The sequence below is a fragment of the Nomascus leucogenys genome, chromosome 12 (assembly GCF_006542625.1).
Source record: "Nomascus leucogenys isolate Asia chromosome 12, Asia_NLE_v1, whole genome shotgun sequence".
Taxonomy (NCBI): Eukaryota; Metazoa; Chordata; class Mammalia; order Primates; family Hylobatidae; genus Nomascus; species Nomascus leucogenys.
The window spans coordinates 33,752,024-33,771,935 of record NC_044392.1 but is presented as its reverse complement, the minus strand read 5'-3'; the positions used below and the strand labels follow the sequence as shown (position 1 = coordinate 33,771,935).

General features: G+C 35.1%; 1 protein-coding gene across 6 annotated transcripts in view; it reads left to right on the top strand.

The window, feature by feature from the left end:
* Positions 1–19,912, top strand: part of DCAF6 (DDB1 and CUL4 associated factor 6) — a 139,272-nt gene that overhangs the window by 106,365 nt on the left and 12,995 nt on the right. For all 6 annotated transcript variants that reach the window (XM_030824021.1, XM_030824020.1, XM_030824025.1 and 3 more), the window contains 3 exons: positions 1,265–1,380; positions 2,825–2,911; positions 3,140–3,467. In XM_030824021.1, the coding sequence (XP_030679881.1) occupies positions 1,265–1,380; positions 2,825–2,911; positions 3,140–3,467 (531 nt within the window). The remainder of the gene's footprint in view (positions 1–1,264; positions 1,381–2,824; positions 2,912–3,139; positions 3,468–19,912) is intronic.

The following is a 19,912-nucleotide window of genomic DNA, read 5'->3' as shown; positions in this document are numbered from 1 at the left end:
CGTATACACTAAGCGTTTTATTCATGCCTGAATCATAGCTTTCTCAATGGAAAAAATAAATATATATATACCACCTTAGCTCTTCTTTGCCAAAATAGCTATATATTCCTTTCTGGTTTAAAAGAAATACATGTTTGTCACACACACACACACACACACACACACACAAACACACAAAATTCAGTATAAAAAATTTACCTGCAGTAATTCTACTGACATGACACTCAACACTGGTGTATAGCCTTCCTGACATTTTTCTCTGCATATATACACCCATATGAATATACAATTTTAGTTAAATAATATTATATATGTACTCTCTTTTTTTTTTAAGTCAAATTGACTTCTGCAGTCAGCCTAAAAGAGTTTTTGTCATGGCAAAAAGTCCATGATCGTTTGTATTGTTTTTTGAGTTACTGGTATTTGTCTATAATTAATGTTTTTTTAAGTTACTGTAAATCTTACTTTTTTTCTTGTTCACATTTATTTTAAACTTAAAGAATTGTTGCATTTCTATGAACTTAATTTAAATCTCAGTCAGATTGTTATACATGTCCTCTTATTCAGTCCTCTTGTTACACATATGCTATGATTTGTCATAGAATACTTATTGAAAATTATTTCTTTAAAAATTGGCCTCATATTCTGCTATAGCTAGAAATGCTAATAGAACTATGGTCATCATCAGGTGAGTATTAAAACTGAAGCAGAAAATATTACCCTGTCCTTCTACAGAGCTATGATGCTCAGTCACCTGCCATATTTGAACAGCAGATCAGAACTGGAAGTGATCCACAGGGAGCAGTTCAAAAGACCAAAGAACTGGCCAGGCTTTTGTTCAAATATTAATTTTAAAGTAACCTGGAATAACAGAGTCTAAAAGGGCATATGATAAAAATCTGTATAACCATTAAGGATTTGGATATGGTGAACCATCTATAGTGAAGACAAGAAAGGAGACAATGTAGTTCACTTAAAATTCAATAGAGAGACTTGTAGAAATACATACTAGATAATGAAAGGATCCAAACGGTGAAGAAGCAGTCCCTTTATATTTTTGAATCGTTTTTTCAAGAGTAAAGTGTGTTATGATAGTCATCTCGATTTGTTTGAAATGATGTTTACAAATGCTATTAAAATAATCCTACATTTTACTTGTATTGTCAATTTTTTGGTCTACCTCTCTAGTAAAATATAAAAATTATCCTAAAAGATCATATTGATTAACTTCTTGGTGGAATCACTTATCTTGTTTTGATGATAGGAGCAGTATAGCATCAAGTTCTAGAGGAATTGGGAGCCATTGCAAATCTGAGGGTCAGGAGGAATCTTTGGTCCCACAGAGCTCAATGCAACCACCAGAAGGAGACAGTGAAACAAGTAAGGTGTTATTTTGCTTTTGTTATTACAAAATCCCAGCATTGTATGTTTACCTACTTTTCTGTTTCCTTTGATGCTGTATTTTGTTTCTTGTTTTTAATAAATTACTTTTGCTTCTGTAGTCCAGCTGTTAAACTGATAGATAGCAAATCCAACAGATGGGGACCTTAAGCAGTTAAAATGAGGAGACACAGTGAAGCACAATCCTCTTTGTGGACACAGTGGCCAGGATAGTTGTTCATCATACTATAAATGGATGAGATATAAATGTTAGTTTGAATTAATCTTTATCATTTTTATACCTAGCAATGAAATCCACTGTATCTGTTTTGATTGTATATGTGGTTTATATAAGGGGGAAAAGGAATAGAATCTAAACAAGTTACGAGTGAATCTATTTAATACCTGAAGTGCCACTTAGGGGATTTTTCAGAACCCTTTTCTAATAGAATATTTTTATATGACAATTACATGAAATTTAATGTCTAGCACAGAGACTGGAACACAGTAGGTGTTCAATAAATGCTTGATTAATGAAGGAACAAATGAATTATATTTCTTATAAATGTGTAGGTACCTTAGTATAACAGAGTTTAAAATTAAGTATGTGTAAGATAGCTGTCTGGTAAGCAAATGTCCAATAAGGAACATTAAAGACTGATTCTTCATGCATCTGACAGTTAAATTCCAGAATTAAGTATTTTCAATGGCCAAAACAGAATTTATAGTATGGTCAGCTTAACTACTTGTTCATGATAGTTTAGATTTTACCAAATACATGATAGAGGGGCAGAAAAATGCTCAGTTTTAAGTTTAGATTTCGGGAAGGTTAGTAAAATGCAGGATCAAGTAATTTCAGCTGTAAGGGATAGTCTAAAGCAGAGATTCTACACGTAGAGTTCATGAAGCTCAATTCCTGGACTTCAGGAAGAAGCGGTGGGTCCATCCGTCCATGATAGTGTTTGTACAATTTTGTGTGCAAATACATATTTGCCTTGTACTGAGGGGAGGTTTTAGCTGAATGTCAAAGGTTCCTATGACTCAGAAAGGGTTAAGAAGCATTTATCCATAGGAAAGCTGGAGTATTAAGTTGATGTTTACTTTTCTAAAAAAATCTGGATTTAATGATACATTTGGCCCTACATGCCCATGGATTCCGTGGAAATACTCCCTCCCAAAATAACAATATGACAATAAAAAGAAACATAGATTTAAAAACAGTAACAGCATAGCAACCGTTTACATAACATTTACATTGCATTAGATATTACAAGTAATATAGAGATAATTTGCAGTATAAGGAAGGGTATGCATAGGTTATATGCAAATATTATGCCATTATATATGAGGGACTTGATGATCTGCAGATTTTGGTATTTTCAGCAATTTTAGAACTAATCCCTCATGGATACCAAGGGATGACTGTAATTTGGTTTACTTACAGAAGCTCCCGAAGAATCATCAGAGGACGTGACAAAATATCAGGAAGGAGTATCTGCAGAAAACCCAGTTGAGAACCATATCAATATAAGTGAGTTGCTCCCTTTAGATAATTGCTTTGTATGGGAAAGTAAAAAGCCTTAATCTATGTTAATCTCTCTAGAGTTAGAGGCCGTGTCCGAATGTTTTGTGGAATTTTCCTCCCCTTATAGAGGAATTAGACGTCATATTAGAATGTGTTTGTCAGCTCCTAAGTTAGGTTAAATAATTAATATTGCCCACATTACCACCTGTTACATACAACTTTATTTTCTGACAGCACAATCAGATAAGTTCACAGCCAAGCCATCGGATTCCAACTCAGGAGAAAGAAATGACCTCAATCTTGATAGCCCTTGTGGGGTTCCAGAAGAATCTGCTTCATCTGAAGAAGCCAAGGAACCAGAAACTTCAGATCAGACTAGCACTGAGAGTGCTACCAATGAAAATAACACCAATCCTGAGTCTCAGTTCCAAACAGAAGCCATTGGGCCTTCAGCTCATGAAGAAACATCCACCAGGGACTCTGCTCTTCAGGACACAGATGACAGTGATGATGACCCAGTCCTGATCCCAGGTGCAAGGTATCGAGCAGGACCTGGTGATAGGTTGGTAAATTTTTAATTAACATGAGCTGTAAAAAATATATTTCACAAGGATTTGTTTGAAGTCATGTAACAGAATCTCTCCATTTTTGACAGTTGCTTCCTCTAAGAGTGTCTCATTCATATAAACTTAAAGAAACTTTACAGTTTACTGTAAATGATTTTACGTATTATATTCTTTGAGCACTGTGCATTAATAGGGAAATAAAAAGTCTTCATTCTCCGTATCTCTAGCACTGAGGCTTGCTTCTGAATTTACAGATCAAGAGAAAAGAATGTTAAGAATGACCCACAGGTTATTTATGAAGTCAAGGTTATACTTAGCTCTCAGATTGTCTTGTAGATATCCAGGCCTTTATCAGTTTTGTTTTGGTTTTATTGTTAATTTTTTCTGCTTTTCTATTGACCCTGGATTAAGGTAGTGTGTTAGTAGTTCTGTTTTTGGGAATACTGTTTTTCTTTGATTTCTATTAAACTTAATGACTGAATTTAGAAAATGAAAAATTATACCAAATAAATACTGTAGCAGCAATAAAAAATTGAATTGCCAACATGTTTATATAGTTTTTCGATATTTTATGTGATCACAAGGATATATTTTCTTTTGTGGGAGATAAAATAAATTTTTAAATTATACTGCATTTCATACTCATGGAAAACTATTTCTATTATTAGTGCTATCATATCTTATTGTAAGTTCTGTCCTCTTTCAGAGAACCTAGTTTTAATCTTAAAATCCTAGTTTACAAAGGAGTGAGATTCTATTTGGAATATTTCACATTTTATATGCTCAATATATTGCTGTTTATAAGATACCCTAAAGTATCTGTCAACTGAAAAATATAATGAAAGATTAATTTACCACTCATAGTCAAGAGCATGATGATGGGTTTGAATACTGGTTTCACCACTTACCAGCAATGTTTTTTCATTCAAATTACTTCATGACTCTTAAAGATTCAGTTTCTTATCTATAAAATAGGGTTATGATTATCTAAAATTATTGTAAGAATTGAAAAACACATCTATCAGTCAATCATGATGTGACCTGGCTCATGTTAATAGCACTAATTAAATGATAGCTGTATTAAACAATCAAGATAGTCTGTGAGGCCACCTTAATTTTTAAAAGAATTACAGTAAGAATGACTCTAGGGATAAAGACTGAAAGAAGACAGGCAAAAATCCTGAAGAGGATAGCTTGCAGCTCAGGGGAACTACCTTTTCTTAACTATGAAAGGGTATGTTTCTTCCTTTAGTCATATTTGGGAAATGTTTACTTTGCCATGGCACTTTTTTTGTAGATATGAAGCAAGAATTTCCCCCCATATTTATACTTAGAGATTAATCAAACATCTTCTCTTTACCTGTACACATTAATCTTGAGCATTCTTAATATATATTTTAGGCAAGTAAGACTTAGTTCTATTTCTTTCCATACCCAGAGGGAGTTCCTTAGAATGTTATTACCACTTAATATACGCAGATGAGGTTAGCAAGCCTAGCACAATTTGAAAATCAAACTGATAATTTCCAAAACTCAAGGTTGAGAGCTAGATTCTATAATTTAATTAAGCTTGTACATTTATGGCCTTCCATTTATATAAATGAGCTAATGTCTTATTTTTCTGTATTTAAGTAGTAGAACATGATACTGAGGTCATAATTGAAAATAAAATTTAAATGCCCAGTTTCTAGTAATGTTATTTATGGATATTAGACACTTTGAGAAAGTCATAACTATTTAGCAGCTTCTATGCAGGCTAATTATTACACTAATACCAAGCCTGCTTTATAGCTGAGGAAACTTAGGTGCTAAGCAAAGGGTTTTGTATATTCTACACCTAAGGAGTTTTGTTTTTTGAAACACAGTACTATAACATTAATAAGAAAGGAGGATTTGAGGGAGGGTGGGTCCTGGAGAATACAGAAACTGTAATCTTTCTATAGAGCTTTATCATCTTCATAATACTTAGATGATTTATATGTTTTAGGGATTCTTTTAGCATTTAGATGTGTCACAAAGTTGGTTCCCAATAGCCTCACTGACCCAAGGAAACCCAGGTGCTGAACTAGACTAGCAGAATCTTTTAGAAGAGAGATAAGCAGTGACAGCAAACAGCCTGGAACTGATCCCACTTCATGCATATACTCTTGAATTCATACTCTCAGGGTTAGATCCAGATTTGAAACCACTCTGGGATCATATTTAGTTCCCTACTTTTTAAAAATTAAGTATTATTTAGTATTCTGTACACTCATTTGAGTATTTAGCCTATGTTGGTCCTACATGGTATTTTGTTTTGTGAGATATAGTAGTAAACTTCCTGAAGAGTAACAGAAGAATAATAAAATTCTTATCCTTCAAGAGACGTATTTATGAAGAAGAGAGAATACCGAAGCCATTTATAGGAACATAGAAAACATTTAATATATGAAAGTAAATACAGTTTTTTATATATGTGTGTGTGTGTGTGTGTGTGTGTGTGTATATAAAGATGTGTATACTGAGGTAATTAGAAAGTGATTAGAGTAACAATTACATTAATTTTCCGTTGAGATTTGCATTATTTTCTAGCTCTTTACCAAAAATTTGTAAATGGTGTAAATATTTCCTCTGAGTTTTATCTAAATCAGTTTTTATAATTCTTAACTTTTTTGGCACCATCCTGATTTAATCTTGAACAACTGTAAAAAATATACTTTTAATATTTCTGTACCTTTCTAAGGGCTCTTCATCACTGACACTCCTGCCAGTTTATCTTACTTCTCAATTTAGCTGACTTTTATTCTAAAGAGAGAAAGTTTAAGAGATTTTGCTTCTTAAAAACATGAAAAGAATCACTTACCAGCTTATAATTAGTCCTATGATTTTGGAGAATTTCTGTTTCCCAAGAGACTAAGGGTTGTGAAGCTCTGTTGTAAAAATCATACCATTTGGTTCCTAGAGTCCAAGGATACATTGCACACATGGATGAAATGCCCACCTAAAAGGATGTATGTCTTAAAGTTCCCTCCATGCTGCCATTTGCAAAGCCCAGTCAATATTAGTTTAGCTGGGGTAGAGAAGTCGTCCTAAAATTAAATATTATACAAGTGTGTACTTAATTTGATCTGTACTTTATATGAAGAACTATATAGTGGACCTCATCAGTTTTTGTTCCAAATTTAATTTTTAAAAGGAAACTTTAAAAGGCTTTATAGCTAAGTCATTTCTGACGAATTTACTGAAAATATCAGAACAGTTCCTTGCAATACAGAGTAATGATTTTTTTAAAAAAATTTTCATTCTTATAATTTGGTTAAATAAGTGACCCAGGTTTTCACTTTTGGGCTGAGATCAAGCATGAGAAGGAAATGTCTTAGAAAATGAAGACCTTAACAACTAACATAGATATTTTTAAATGGAATGCTCTTCTCATTAACTATAGCAAGTCTATATAAATATAACTGGGAGTCTATAGCAGAGCAGCAGACTTACTTATAAAGAGCCATATAGTAAATATTTTGGCTTTGTTGGCCAGGAGACAAAATGGAGACCATTATGGTAGGTACTTATATGACCATTTAAAATATTACCATTTAAAAATGTAAAAACTATTCTTAGCCTAAGGTTCATTTCAAAAATTGGCATTTGGCAGAGATCTAGCCCAAGAGCCATAGCTTGCAAATACTTGCTCTATAGTAATCAGTGTTATAGAGAGAAGTCAAACTATAGTCTGTGGTAAAATGCCTCTACTGGCAGAAATCCAGAGTTTGAAACAATGAAATATATGAATCTCCACATGTTTGGGTTCCCTTTAACTTTGCATAAGGCAAGTACATAGAACAGTAAATGGGAAATAAATTGAAAAAAGACAAAGAAATGTATGTGCTCTAATCATGGTGTTTAAAAAAATAAAATTAGTCCTAATGTCAAAAATAAGTCTGACTTAGGAAAAAAGCAAAACAAAGCAAAAAAATAGTATGTGTATCTCTTAGTGATTTTATCTACTGTATTTATTTCATTTTATTTTTTTTTTTTTTTGAGGCAGGGTCTTGCCCTGTTGCCCAGGCTGGAGTGCAGTGGTACGATCATAGCTCACTGCAACCTCATACTCCTGGGCTCAAGCGATCTTCCTCCCTCAGTCTCCCAAGTAGCTGGGATTACAGGTGCATGTTTTCGCACTCTGCTAATTTTTGTTGTTGTTGTCGTTGTTTTTTTTAGAAGAGACAGTCTCACTATGTTGACCAGGCTGGTCTTGAACTCCTGGCCTCAAGCCTCAGCCTCCCAAAGTGCTGGGGGACTACAGGCATGAGCCACCACGCCTGGCCATATACTGGGTTAAGAAACGTAAATATATGCCCTTGGAATGAAAAGAGTGTGGTTGAGTTCTCTGTTTAGATAATCTTCATATAATTTTTTTTTTTTTTTTTTTTTTTTTTGGAGACAGAGTCTCGCTCCGTCACTCAGGCTGGAGTGCAGTGGGGCAATCTTGGCTCACTGCAAGCTCTGCCTCCCAGGTTCACGCCATTCTCCTGCCTCAGCCTCCCAAGTAGCTGGGACTACAGGCGCCTGCCACCACGCCCAGCTAATTTTTTGTGTTTTTAATAGAGACGGGGTTTCACCGTGTTAGCCAGTATGGTCTCGATCTCCTGACCTCGTGATGTGCCTGCCTCAGCCTCCCAAAGTGCTGGGATTACCAGCGTGAGCCACCGCACCCAGGCCATATAATTTTTTTTTTTTTACAATGCCAAATCTGTTGTAAGTGATTTGATGGTCTGATTGGTAGATCTGTTTCTAAACTCAAGAGAAAACCTAAATTACTCTCTGAAAAAAAAACAAGCATCTAAGAAAGCTTCCTGAATAAGCCCCTCACATAGTCTTGAATAGTTTTTAATTACAGCCTCAGTTAGGATGATCTAACAATTTTTTCCCTAAAGAGTGAATTAGGGAAATATCCTATATTGCCCTTTAATAACTTTTAAAGTATTATTTTCATAGAAATTTGGTTCCATATACCTGCTCTGGACCATGGAGCATAGCCCTCACTTTTAAAGCCAAAATTCCTTGTACTGTAAATTTGGCAGCATTTATTCAGTTATCGTTATAACTGCGATTTCCATATTTCTCATTATTGCAGTTTACTCTTTATTAAAGCAATTATAATAAAGAGAGAAAAGAAGTAGTCAAAGAGAAAGAACTGAACTCCTAGGGCGTTAAAAGCCCTGTTATTCTTTGCTCATTTGTTATATAGTCTTGTGGTTAGGCCAAGTGAATCAGCTTAGGGCTTAATTATTTATTTTCCAAAGAGCTCCTCAGCTTTGAGGAGCATGTACGTGTTCCAGTGGATGGTATTCATAATAAGCCCGTGCAGTTTCCCATACTGTGACAGGATTGGGTTCTGATTTATTTAAAAGATAAAAGGGATTAAGTGCAATGTCTTCCTTCTATTCTATCTTCAATGAGTGTTTGTTTCCTTAATTTCTTCATATACATTTAGTTGACTGACATATTCCTTGCTTAATGCCCTAAGTCACAAAGGGAAACAAAAGTTTTTTTTTTAAATTGAGATGATTGATGATAAAAAGGGTGTCCTTAATGCTTTAAATATTTGGTTCTTTGAAGTCTTTGTAAGTGATTTCAGTTATTGTGTTCCCTTCACTAGATTTAATATCAGAGGAACAACAATAGGTGATAGAATAATGAGGTAATTCAGTATGTTCCTTCATAATTTTTTTTTTTTATGATGGATTTGCCAGGTCCTCTTTTTCCACAGCTAACCACCTTTCCATTAACAGTTAATACTTCCTTTGAACTTACTGAACTCTAAGTGCTAAGCATTGTAAAGCAGGTCGCTTTCCACAAACTATATTTAGCTGCATGCACTGCATGGGGATAGAATGAAAAGAAATTTCCTGTGTGCAGACTGATGTTCACTTCAAATATGTCATATGACAAAGTAACTATAATCTGAAATGATGTACTTTAAATATCAGTTACTCTTTTTGGATATTTTATTGAAGAATGCAAGTTATGTTCTTTAAATTTGATTGGGATAACAACTATCAACTTTTTGTTATTCATATATGCTCCTTTTCCTTGAGCTCAATAACTAAAAATGTACTTGAATCTAAATCTGTGTATAGGTTTCTGATTTTTGCAAGAAAGCTGTTTCCTTATAAATAGTTTAGAAATAATGTCACATATCAAGATGATATATAAGCCTCAAGCACTTCTCTAATTCTGACAATGGGACATATTTTTGAGTAGATCTTTAAAGTGAACCTTAATGACATCAGTCACCTACTCAAAACCTGGTTTGCTGACAAAATCAACCTTGTACTTAACTCTAGAGGCATATATCTGTTACTTACCATCAGTTTCTAAAACAGAGTTGAACATGAAACATATAGCAACAATCAGAAATTTAAAGTTTGTAGAGTTCCTAATGAAAAATACAGAAGTCATGAAATAAGCCAAAAAATATAATAGATGTATGGAAATTTCTGGTTGTGGTTCATTGTCGGGAGGATTCTCATCTACAAGTCTCAAATTTGTTTTTGCTTCTCAAACTTGTTTTGTTTTTGTGCTGTTGTTTCTAGCCTGTTTTAACATTAAGGTATATTTGAAGTAACTTTTTCAAATTATTACTAGTTATCACTTTCTTTTTTTTTTTCCCCCCAAGATTTAGCCTTGCTCTGTTGCCCAGGCAGTAGTGCAGTGGTATGATCCCAGCCCACTACAGCCTCTGCCTCCAGAGTTAAAGTGATTCTCCCGCCTCAGCCTCCTGAGTATCTGGGATTACAGGTGCCCACCACCAGGCCCAGCTAATTTTTGTATTTTTAATAGAGACAGAGTTGGTCACTATGTTGGCCAGGCTGGTCTCAAACTACTGACATCAAGTGTTCTGCCCATGTTGGCCTCCCAGAGTGCTGGGATTAGAGGCTTGAGCCACCGCATCTGGCCTGGTTATCACTTTCTGATTAATTATATGACAACAAAATGGAATTTGCTTCAGAGTTTTTTGATATTCTGATTTATACTTTTTATCCCAAGTACGCAAAGCTGGTTTCTGGTTTTATAAGGAAAATTGCAACTATAAAGTACCATGATGCTTTAATTGAGTTTTAGAAAAGCTAAAACACTAAAGTGGAGATTATCATGAACTGATAAACAATGGTAAAGCAGAAAATGTAACAGTTACCTCCCTATAGAGTGAATGAGGTGAGACTCATTCTTCTCTACCTCATTTATTTCTTATGTAGAGATTATCTGGTGGAAACTTCTAATTATAAGGCAGTATTTTCCTGCCACTGAACACACATTTGTTCTGCTTCTCCTTTTAGCAATTGGAGATGTTCAAAGAATGTAAACTTCTGCTTAAGATAGACAAAATTAGAAAAATAAAATTATCACAGATGTTTATATCTACTGCCCGTTATGACTAGTCTTCATTAGGGACTGTCTTACAATGGGGAATGTGTTTTCCTATAATCTGCTAAGATTCTGAATGATAGGTACCATATTTCTTTGAATAGTAAATAAAATGGTAGATATCCCCTATTCTTCATTCTACTTTTATTACCTCATCACCTCTTACCTGGTCTACTGAGGGAGTTCTCCAACTCCTTCTACTCCTGCTTTCAGTAGTTCTCCATTGTTTATGATATAAAGAAGAAACAAACCCAGCTTCCTTGCCTGGTATATAGGGCACTTCATGTTATAGCTGCTGCCAAAAATTGGTCATGCTCTCTACATTGCCATACTTGGAGTGTCACTGAATACATTCAGAGGACTATTGGAGTTCTCTGAATACATTATGCTGCCTTAAGCCAGCGTATCTTTACATACTCTGAGCCCTCTAACAGAAAAGATCTCCCATCACTATCACCATCATTTGGGTCACCTCATCTTTCAACATCATCTTAAGCTACTTTTCCTGGCCCATATATTCCCTAATCAAAAATATGGGCCCTTATATACACCTACTCTACTACCTATCACAGTTCATTGTATATTTGTATGTTTTCATATATAAGAATGTAAGCACCTTTAAGGACAGTGTAATACATACATTCATACAGAAATAAAAGTTGGCAAAAACACCTTTTTGTCAAAAACTCTAGCTAACTAAATTTTTATTCGTATCTCCCTGCATGATATGGGTTTTTGCTTTCTTTCTCTGCTTCCTAAAACTTGAATGAGAAACCAATGAATTACTGTTTCAGGGGTCCCACAGCCTCCCCACACAGTCAATTGCTTGCTACAAAGACTCAGAAGAATCAAAGACACTTCAATCATGGCTATGATTTATTATAGCAAGGAAAAAAGATCAGACAGAGTGGAAGAATCCAGGCATAATGTTCCAAAGTTCTCCCTTTCAGAATGCGCATCTCCCTTCCCAATAAAATACAGTAATACTTGTGTAGTTTTTCTGCCCTGGTGAAGCCTGCTTATAACTCAAAATCCAGGGTGTTTACTGGGGTCTGGTCATGTAGGCACGTCTGCCTGTGTGCCTAACCACAGTCACCTGAATTCCAGACCCAGAAGGAAAGTAGATGTTCACCACAAATCATGTTATTTTTGCAGTTTACGCAAGCTGGCCCTGCAGGGTTGCGTCCCAGGCAGGCAGAGCCATGTAACATGCCAAAAGTCAAGTTCTCAGACACTGGCCAAGGGCCAGCCTTATAAGCAGACCCTTCTAAAGATAGCAGCATCAGACCTGCTATCCCTTACCTTTGTTTACTAATACATTGTAAGGCAAAGAATCCAGTTTCTTGCCCCCACAAAAGAGCAGAAACAGCAAGATACTCTCTAGCAACCCATCTCCCTCACTTGTTTCAGATACTTGTAAAGATATGTGTTGAAATGACAGAAATTCTAACATATAGACCTTTTTTGTTGATAAAGCTAGATAATGCTAACATATTAATAGTATCTTAGTTCATTTCCTGTTGCTTATGATAGAAATCTTCTGGGTAATTAATAAAAGAAATGCATTTTTTACAGTTACGGAGGCTGGGAAATCCAAGGTTGCAGGGCCACAATGGTACAAGCCTTCTTGCTGGCAAGGACTCAGCAGAGTCCCGAGCTGGCACAGGAAATCACATGATGAGAAGGCTAAGCTCAGGCTTCTCTTCCTCTTCTTATAAAGCCACCAGTCCCCACTGACCTGATAACCTGTTAATCTATAAGTGAATTAATTCATTCTTGAGAGCAGAGCTCTCATGATCCAATCACCTTTTAAGGACCCCACCTCTTAATACTGCCACATTGGGGATTAAGTTTCACCATGAGTTTTGGAGGGGACATGCAAACCATAGCACATAGCTTTTACTATAAACCAAGTGTGTGTTTTAAAGCACTTAAAATGTTTATTTTTTAATAACTTTTTTCTAGACTCTTATTTATAGGATTCAATTGGACTGCAAACATTTTAAAATTTATAATTTAAATGTAAATTTTAGCTTCACTCTGAATAATCACAGATTACATATAAGAAGATTCAAATTAATGAGGTTTTCTTTTCTAAGAACTACTAAGCTAATGTAATAATTGTTGCAGAAACTCTTCTGTTGAAGGAGATGGTGGTGAGGATAGCTTTCCTATGTTTGTAAGAACCTAGATCTTCAATCTTTGAATTGAAAAAAATCAGGCTCAAGTTTTTAATAATAAATTCACACTCAATTTATTTTTGAATGGAATAATTTAATTACAAAATAAGAAGATGAAGGTCACTGTTGTCCAAAGTGTTCTGATACTCTACAACGTGGTCACAAAATTTGGGAAATACTACATTGTGTATACCTCTTTTTGAGGTTCACAAGAACCTGTAGCGTAATAAAGCCTCTGAGAAGACTTGCAGCAAGAAACCTCTTTAAGCTTTGTTTAGTATATCATCTTCCACACTTACTTTATCATAAGCCTGTTTTGTGGAATACCTACAAAAATCCCAAGTTTTAGAAATGCTCTGCTTCCAGATTATTCTAACTACACTCTAGACAAGTATTGAGTTCCTTAGAAACCTGGACTAGGAGAAGCTTTTATTTCCCTTTAGTTTTTCACTGTGTGTTTTGCACAGTAAATAATTTCTTTCTACAGATTTATTCAAAAATTGCCTGCTATAATTCTAGTCATGTTCTTGTATTCTATCCATAGTACAGTATCCTTTATATAATAACCTTGTTTGGTAACTGAATACTTAAGTCATTTCATTCCTGGTCTGTCCTCTCCTAATCTTTGATTATGCTGTTTTTTCCACCCTAAAAAGTCTTTGTTCTCTTGTAAGGTATTTTAGTAATACCTATAATATCAGTTAATTTGTGCCATTCTACCTGTGTGTAATGGTGTTTTATGAAAGGGTTTACCATCTTGAAAATGGTATGCAAATTAATTCATATTTTTTAGTGCTATTTAATGAATTTCTGCTTATATTTTAGCCTAGTTTTTTACTAAATGTGACTAGTACTTTTAAAAGGGGTTTATAGACTGTTTCTGGTTCATGTAACTTCATACTTTAACCTTGGAATTATCTCCAAGATTCCAGATTTTCTGGAATATGCAATAGTAAAATACAAAGTCAGGAGTCTAGGTTTTATTTTCTTAGGTTAGTTGTACATCCTTCAGATTTACTCTTTTTCTCCATTAAATGTTTCTTCCAAATAGAATAATAATTGATACTTTGAGCTGTTTCGTTATTGCTTTGAAATTGCTGGATAATCAGTTTTTTACCTATTATTTTGTTACTTCAATAAACCTATTATGTGCTAGATACTCTGATGGGTGCTGGTGATAATGATAACACAACACCTACTCTCCTTGAGCTCTCAGTTCAGTGGGATACACAGGCACATATACATAGTTACAATACAGTAATTGCATTGACAGAGCTTTGCAGAGCTTTGAGAGTATTAAGGACCCCTAATCTAACCTGAGGAATGGGAGAATTATATTTTTATAATTCTTAGTTTGTGACACACTATCATTGTTAGTTCATACTTGGCTCCTTTTCTTTCTTTCTTTAGATACCCATGAGCCCACCAACCAATCCAAGAACTAAAAAACTCGCTATAACTTAAATCTACCTGTTCACCCTATTTTGTCCATCTGCCTACCACACCAGTGGTAACCAGTGTCCTGAATGTTATGGTTATCATGCCTTGCTTTAAAAAACAAAACATAAACATATAAACATAAATTTTTACCCACTTTTGAACTTTATATAAAAATGATGTCATACTGTATACAAGACTGGGACTCTTTTTTTCCCTCAGATATTATCTTACTGTGATTCATCCATGTTATATGTAGCTCTTGCCCAATCATTTTTACTGCTATCTAATAATCCATGTTTGACTAAACCACAGTTTATCCATTTTCCTATTAATGGACATTTAGGTTGTTTCTAGTTTTTGGTATTAACAGTGCTGCTTTGAGTATTCTGAAATATTTCTCCTGATAACAGTTTTTCTTGGGTATATACCCAGGAATGGACCATTTACAAAATAATTTAAAATTGTTTTCCAAATTGGGAGTGTAAATTAAATATAATATCTAACAATATTTTTTAAAAATCATGTTTATTCATATCACTGATTCTTGTTGTCACATATCTTGATTTTTCTAATTGATTTGGTGTACAATAATATCTCATGGTCTTGATGTTCATTGCCCAATTTACAAATAAGATGATGCATCTCATGTTTTTCAGCCTGATCTCCTGATCTGGTTTTTTTTGTTTGTTTGTTTGAGATGGAGTCTTGCTGTCACCAGGCTGGAGTGCAGTGGCACAATCTCAGTTCACTGCAACCTCTGCCTCCCAGGTTCAAGTGATTCTCCTGCCTCAGCCTCCCAGGTAGCTGGGATTACGGGTGCATGCCACCACACCTGGCTAATTTTTGTATTTTTAGTAGAGATGGGGTTTCACCATGTTAGCCAGGCTGGTCTTGAACTCCTAAGCCTCAAGTGATCCACCTGCCTCGGCCTCCTAAAGGGCTGGAATTACAGGCGTGAGCCACTGCACCCAGTCCTGATCTGGTTTTCTACTGGGTTGTTTTAATTGAGTTGTTATTCTTTTCCTTATTGATTTATAAGAATTCTTAATGCATTTTTGATACTAATCCACTGTCGTGTATTAGTGTACAAATTTCTGTTTTATGATTTTTTTCACTGTTTTTAGGCTGTTTTTTGATGATCAATTTTTAATTTTCACAGTAAACTTTATCAATCTTTTATGCTTGTCACTTTCTTTTATTTACAAAATCCTTATCTGGAATTTTAAAATTTATCTGAATTTCCTTTTGAAGTTTTACTTTTGACATTTAAGTTACTAATTTATTTGGAACTGATTTTTGTTTATGATGTATATGTGTAACTTTTCCCTGCCCCATTTAGATAGCCAGTTTTTCCCCTGTTCATTTATGAAATGGTGAATTTTCCCAGTGATCTGCTATCCCACCTATGTCATATTACAAAGATTTATATAAAATAGATTTGTTTCTAGGCTCTTTTGTTTCATCAGACAATTTGTCTGTCTCTCTGTCAGTATCATACTTTTGTAATTATTATAGCTTTGTAATAAATCTTAATGGCTGCTAAGGCAAGACCCTTCCTTCTCTTTATTCATTTTTAGAAGGATCTTGGCTATTCTTTGTCCTTTGGTTGATTTTATAATCAACTTTTTAAGTTCTACAAATAAGTCATCAGAATGTGCTTATAGTTGTAATAAATCTGTAAAATAAATTTGGGTGAAAATTGTTTATAATACAAAGTTATGTCTACATTTATTTAGGCCTTTTTTTCTTTTTTCCTTGAGACAGGGTCTTGCTGTGTCGCCTAGGCTGGAGTGCAGTGGCATGATCATGGCTCACTGCAGTTTTGACCTCCTGGGCTCAGGCAATCCTCCCACCTCAGTTTCCTGGGTAGCTGGGACCACAGATGTGTGCCACCACTCCTGACTTATTTTTGTGATTTTTTTGTGGAGATGGGGTCTCACTATGTTGCCCAGCCTGGTTTCAAACTCCTGAGCTCAAGGGATCCTCCTGTCTTAGCCTCCCAAACTGCTGGGATTATAGGTGTGGAACTGCTGCACTCAGCCTAGGCCTTTTACAAAATATCTTTCAGTAACATTTTATTTTTCTGTGAGCAGGTTTTACACATATTTTTTATAACTTAAAGATACTTTTTGTTGCTGTTATAAATGCATTCCTTTTAAAATTTAGGCTATTTGTCCCCTGCTGATATTTAGAAATGCAGTTAACTTGTATATGATTATGTATCCAGCTGCATGCCTTTTCTATTATTTGTATTAATTGGCCCGTAGATTTTTGAGTTTTGGTTTCTGTTGTTGTTTTAAGAGTTGTTTTGTTACCCAGGCTTGAATACATGGCATGATCTTAGCTCACTGCATCCTGGAACTACTGGGCTCAAGCCATCCTGCCACCTCAGCCTCCCAAATAGCAGGGACTACCGGTGTGTACCACCATGCCCAGCTAATTTTTTTCATCTTTTTTTAGAGATGGGATCTTACTGTGTTGCCCAGGCTGGTCTCGAACTCCTGGGCTCAAGCAGCCCTCCTGCCTCAGACTCCCAAGTAGCTGGGATTACTGGGGTGAGCCACTGTGCCTGGCCTAGAGCATACTTTTTAAATGAACATTTATGCTTTGATACAGTTCTTGTTTATTCATAATTATTACCACCTCATTTACTAATGCAGCCTTAATTTTGTCTATCCATCTTGTCTTAAATAATTTAAAGCTGGGCACGGTGACTCATGCCTGTAATCCCAGCACTTTGTGAAGCTGAGGTGGGTGGATCACTTGAGGTCAGGAGTCCGAGACCAGCCTGGTCAATATGGTGAAACCCCATCTCTACTAAAAATCCAAAAATTAGCCAGACGTGGTGGAGGCCTATAGTCCCAGGTACTTGGGAGGCTGAGGCAGGAGAATTGCTTGAACCTGGGAGGCAGAGGTTGCAGTGAGCTGAGATACCGCCACTGCACTCCAGCCTAGGTGATAAAATAAATGATTTGAGCTGCCATGTAAATTCTTGTTGCATAATTTTTTTTTCTCATTTATAGCTCTTAGGTCCTTTGGCTTAGCAACACAGTTATTTCCTCTGCCACCTATAACTCTACTTTCTTAGCAAAAGAGTTTTTTCTTTATTGGTTTCTTGCTAATCACATATTTGTAACTGATTCATTATTCCTTTTTCTTCCACTCAGAAAAATGAGAGATCCAAGCTTATGTCTCTTAAGTATGTCTCTTTCGAGAATATTTGACCTCTCTATCCTTCGCATTCTCACCTCCCAGTCAGAAAGAGATAGAGTAAACTAAACATGTCAGCTTTTCTGGGAGTTTCTAACTGTATCTGACTTAAAAATGTATGTGGAGATTCCTTTTTCTTTGATAGCATAGAAAAAAGTTTTTTTTTTTTTTGAGACGGAGTCTCCCTCTTTCACCCAGGCTGGAGTGCCGTGGCGCGATCTCGGCTGGCTGCAGGCTCCGCCCCCCGGGGTTCACGCCATTCTCCTGCCTCAGCCTCCCGCGTAGCTGGGACTACAGGCGCCCGCCACCTCGCCCGGCTAATTTTTTGTATTTTTAGTAGAGACGGGGGTTTCACCGTGTTAGCCAGGATGGTCTCGATCTCCTGACCTCGTGATCTGCCCGCCTCGGCCTCCCAAAGTGCTGGGATTACAGGCGTGAGCCACCGCGCCCGGCCAGAAAAAAAGTTTTTATATAAGTAAGTCTATGTAGCTTAAAGTGTACCATTTAGTTTATGAAAAAGTAAACATCTTTTTATTATGAAAGTAGAAGTATATAATTGTTACATAATTATTTAAAAAATTGTTAGTCACAATTTAGTGTCCATTTTTCCAAACCCTTTCTATGCATATATAATTTTATTCTATGAATTATTCTTTAGCCTGTGTTTTAGATTAAGCAGTATAGTGGTGGTATCTTTCATGTGGTTGTTTATGGATCATTCATATCCTTTTTAATGGCTGCATAAGTATTTCATGGTATGGATGTGCCATAATTTATTTAACCCATTCTTTCTATATGAACATTTAGATTATTTCCAATCTGTCTCAGTTACTGTTGTGCAGTGAAAAAAAGTTTATGTATTTACATATTTAAGTTTTTCTATAATATACATTTTTAAAAGTTAAATTGCTGAGTCAAAGCTTATATTATTTAATTTCTCTTCAAAAATATATTTTACTGGAACTTTACATTGTGGGTGGGAGTGTAAATTTATACAGCCACTTTGGAAAACTACAAATAGATCTTCAGTTTGAGAGTATCTATTAAAGCAGAACATTATGCACATACTGAGGTCCAGCAGCTCCTCTTCTAGGTATATATCCAACATAAATATGTGCATAGTTCACCAAAAGACATACACAAATGTGGATAGTAGCCTAATATTAGTAATCAAAAATGTTGACAACCCATTGTCCACCAACAGTAGAATGGATAAATAAATATTAATATATTTATGCCAAGTAATACTCTGCAGCAAAAAGGATGAATGAACTACAGCCAAGTACAACATGGGTGAATCTTACAAACATAATTTTGAGCTAAAGAAGCTAGACATAAAAAAATGTATTATTCCACTTAATTAAAGTTCACAAGCAGGCAAAATTAATTCATGATATCAGAAGTCAGAATAATGGTTTCCTTTAAAGGGACAGTAATGATGGAAATGGGGCACTCAGGAGACTTCAGGAATTCTGGTTATACTGTTTCTAAATACTGGTGCTGATTATATGGGCCTGTTTCGTTTGCAAAAATTCATTGAGCTTTTTACCTTATGATTTTCAACTTTCCTGTATGTGTGTTATGTTTAGTAAAAAGTTTACAATATCTTTTTTATGTGTAAAAACCACTTTCAAACTCCTCTCAGTAATGCCTGTTTTCCTGAACTCTTACCATTCTGTATACATAAAAGTCTTTTCAATCTAATAAACATAAAAAGATCAGTTTTTTGTTTTTATCCTATTATTAGTGAGACTGAGCATCTTTTATATTTGTTAACTTATGAGATCTGTTTTTCTTACTGATTTGTAACCTTTTTAAAGATTATGGACGTTTGGTCTATTATATGTCAAAATATATTTTAAATAAATTCAAACTGACAAAATTATTAAGTAATATGTGTTAGGAGAGGAGAAGTTTTATTTTAATAGTTAAATCAGTTTTTAAGAGTCCTTTGTTCTTCAGTCCCATTTCTGTCACCAAATCATTTCTTAAGAGAGTAAAATCTGCTTCATTAGTTCCAAATTCGTAATACAGAGTCCATAAAGAAGATGCTATTTGAAGGCCCTTGTTTTATTGCTTATATATTAATATCCTTTTTTTTTTTTTTTTTTTTTTTTTTTGAGACAGTCTCTTGCTCTGTCACCCAGGCTGGAGTGCAGTGGCGCGATCTCGGCTCACTGCAAGCTCTGCCTCCCAGGTTC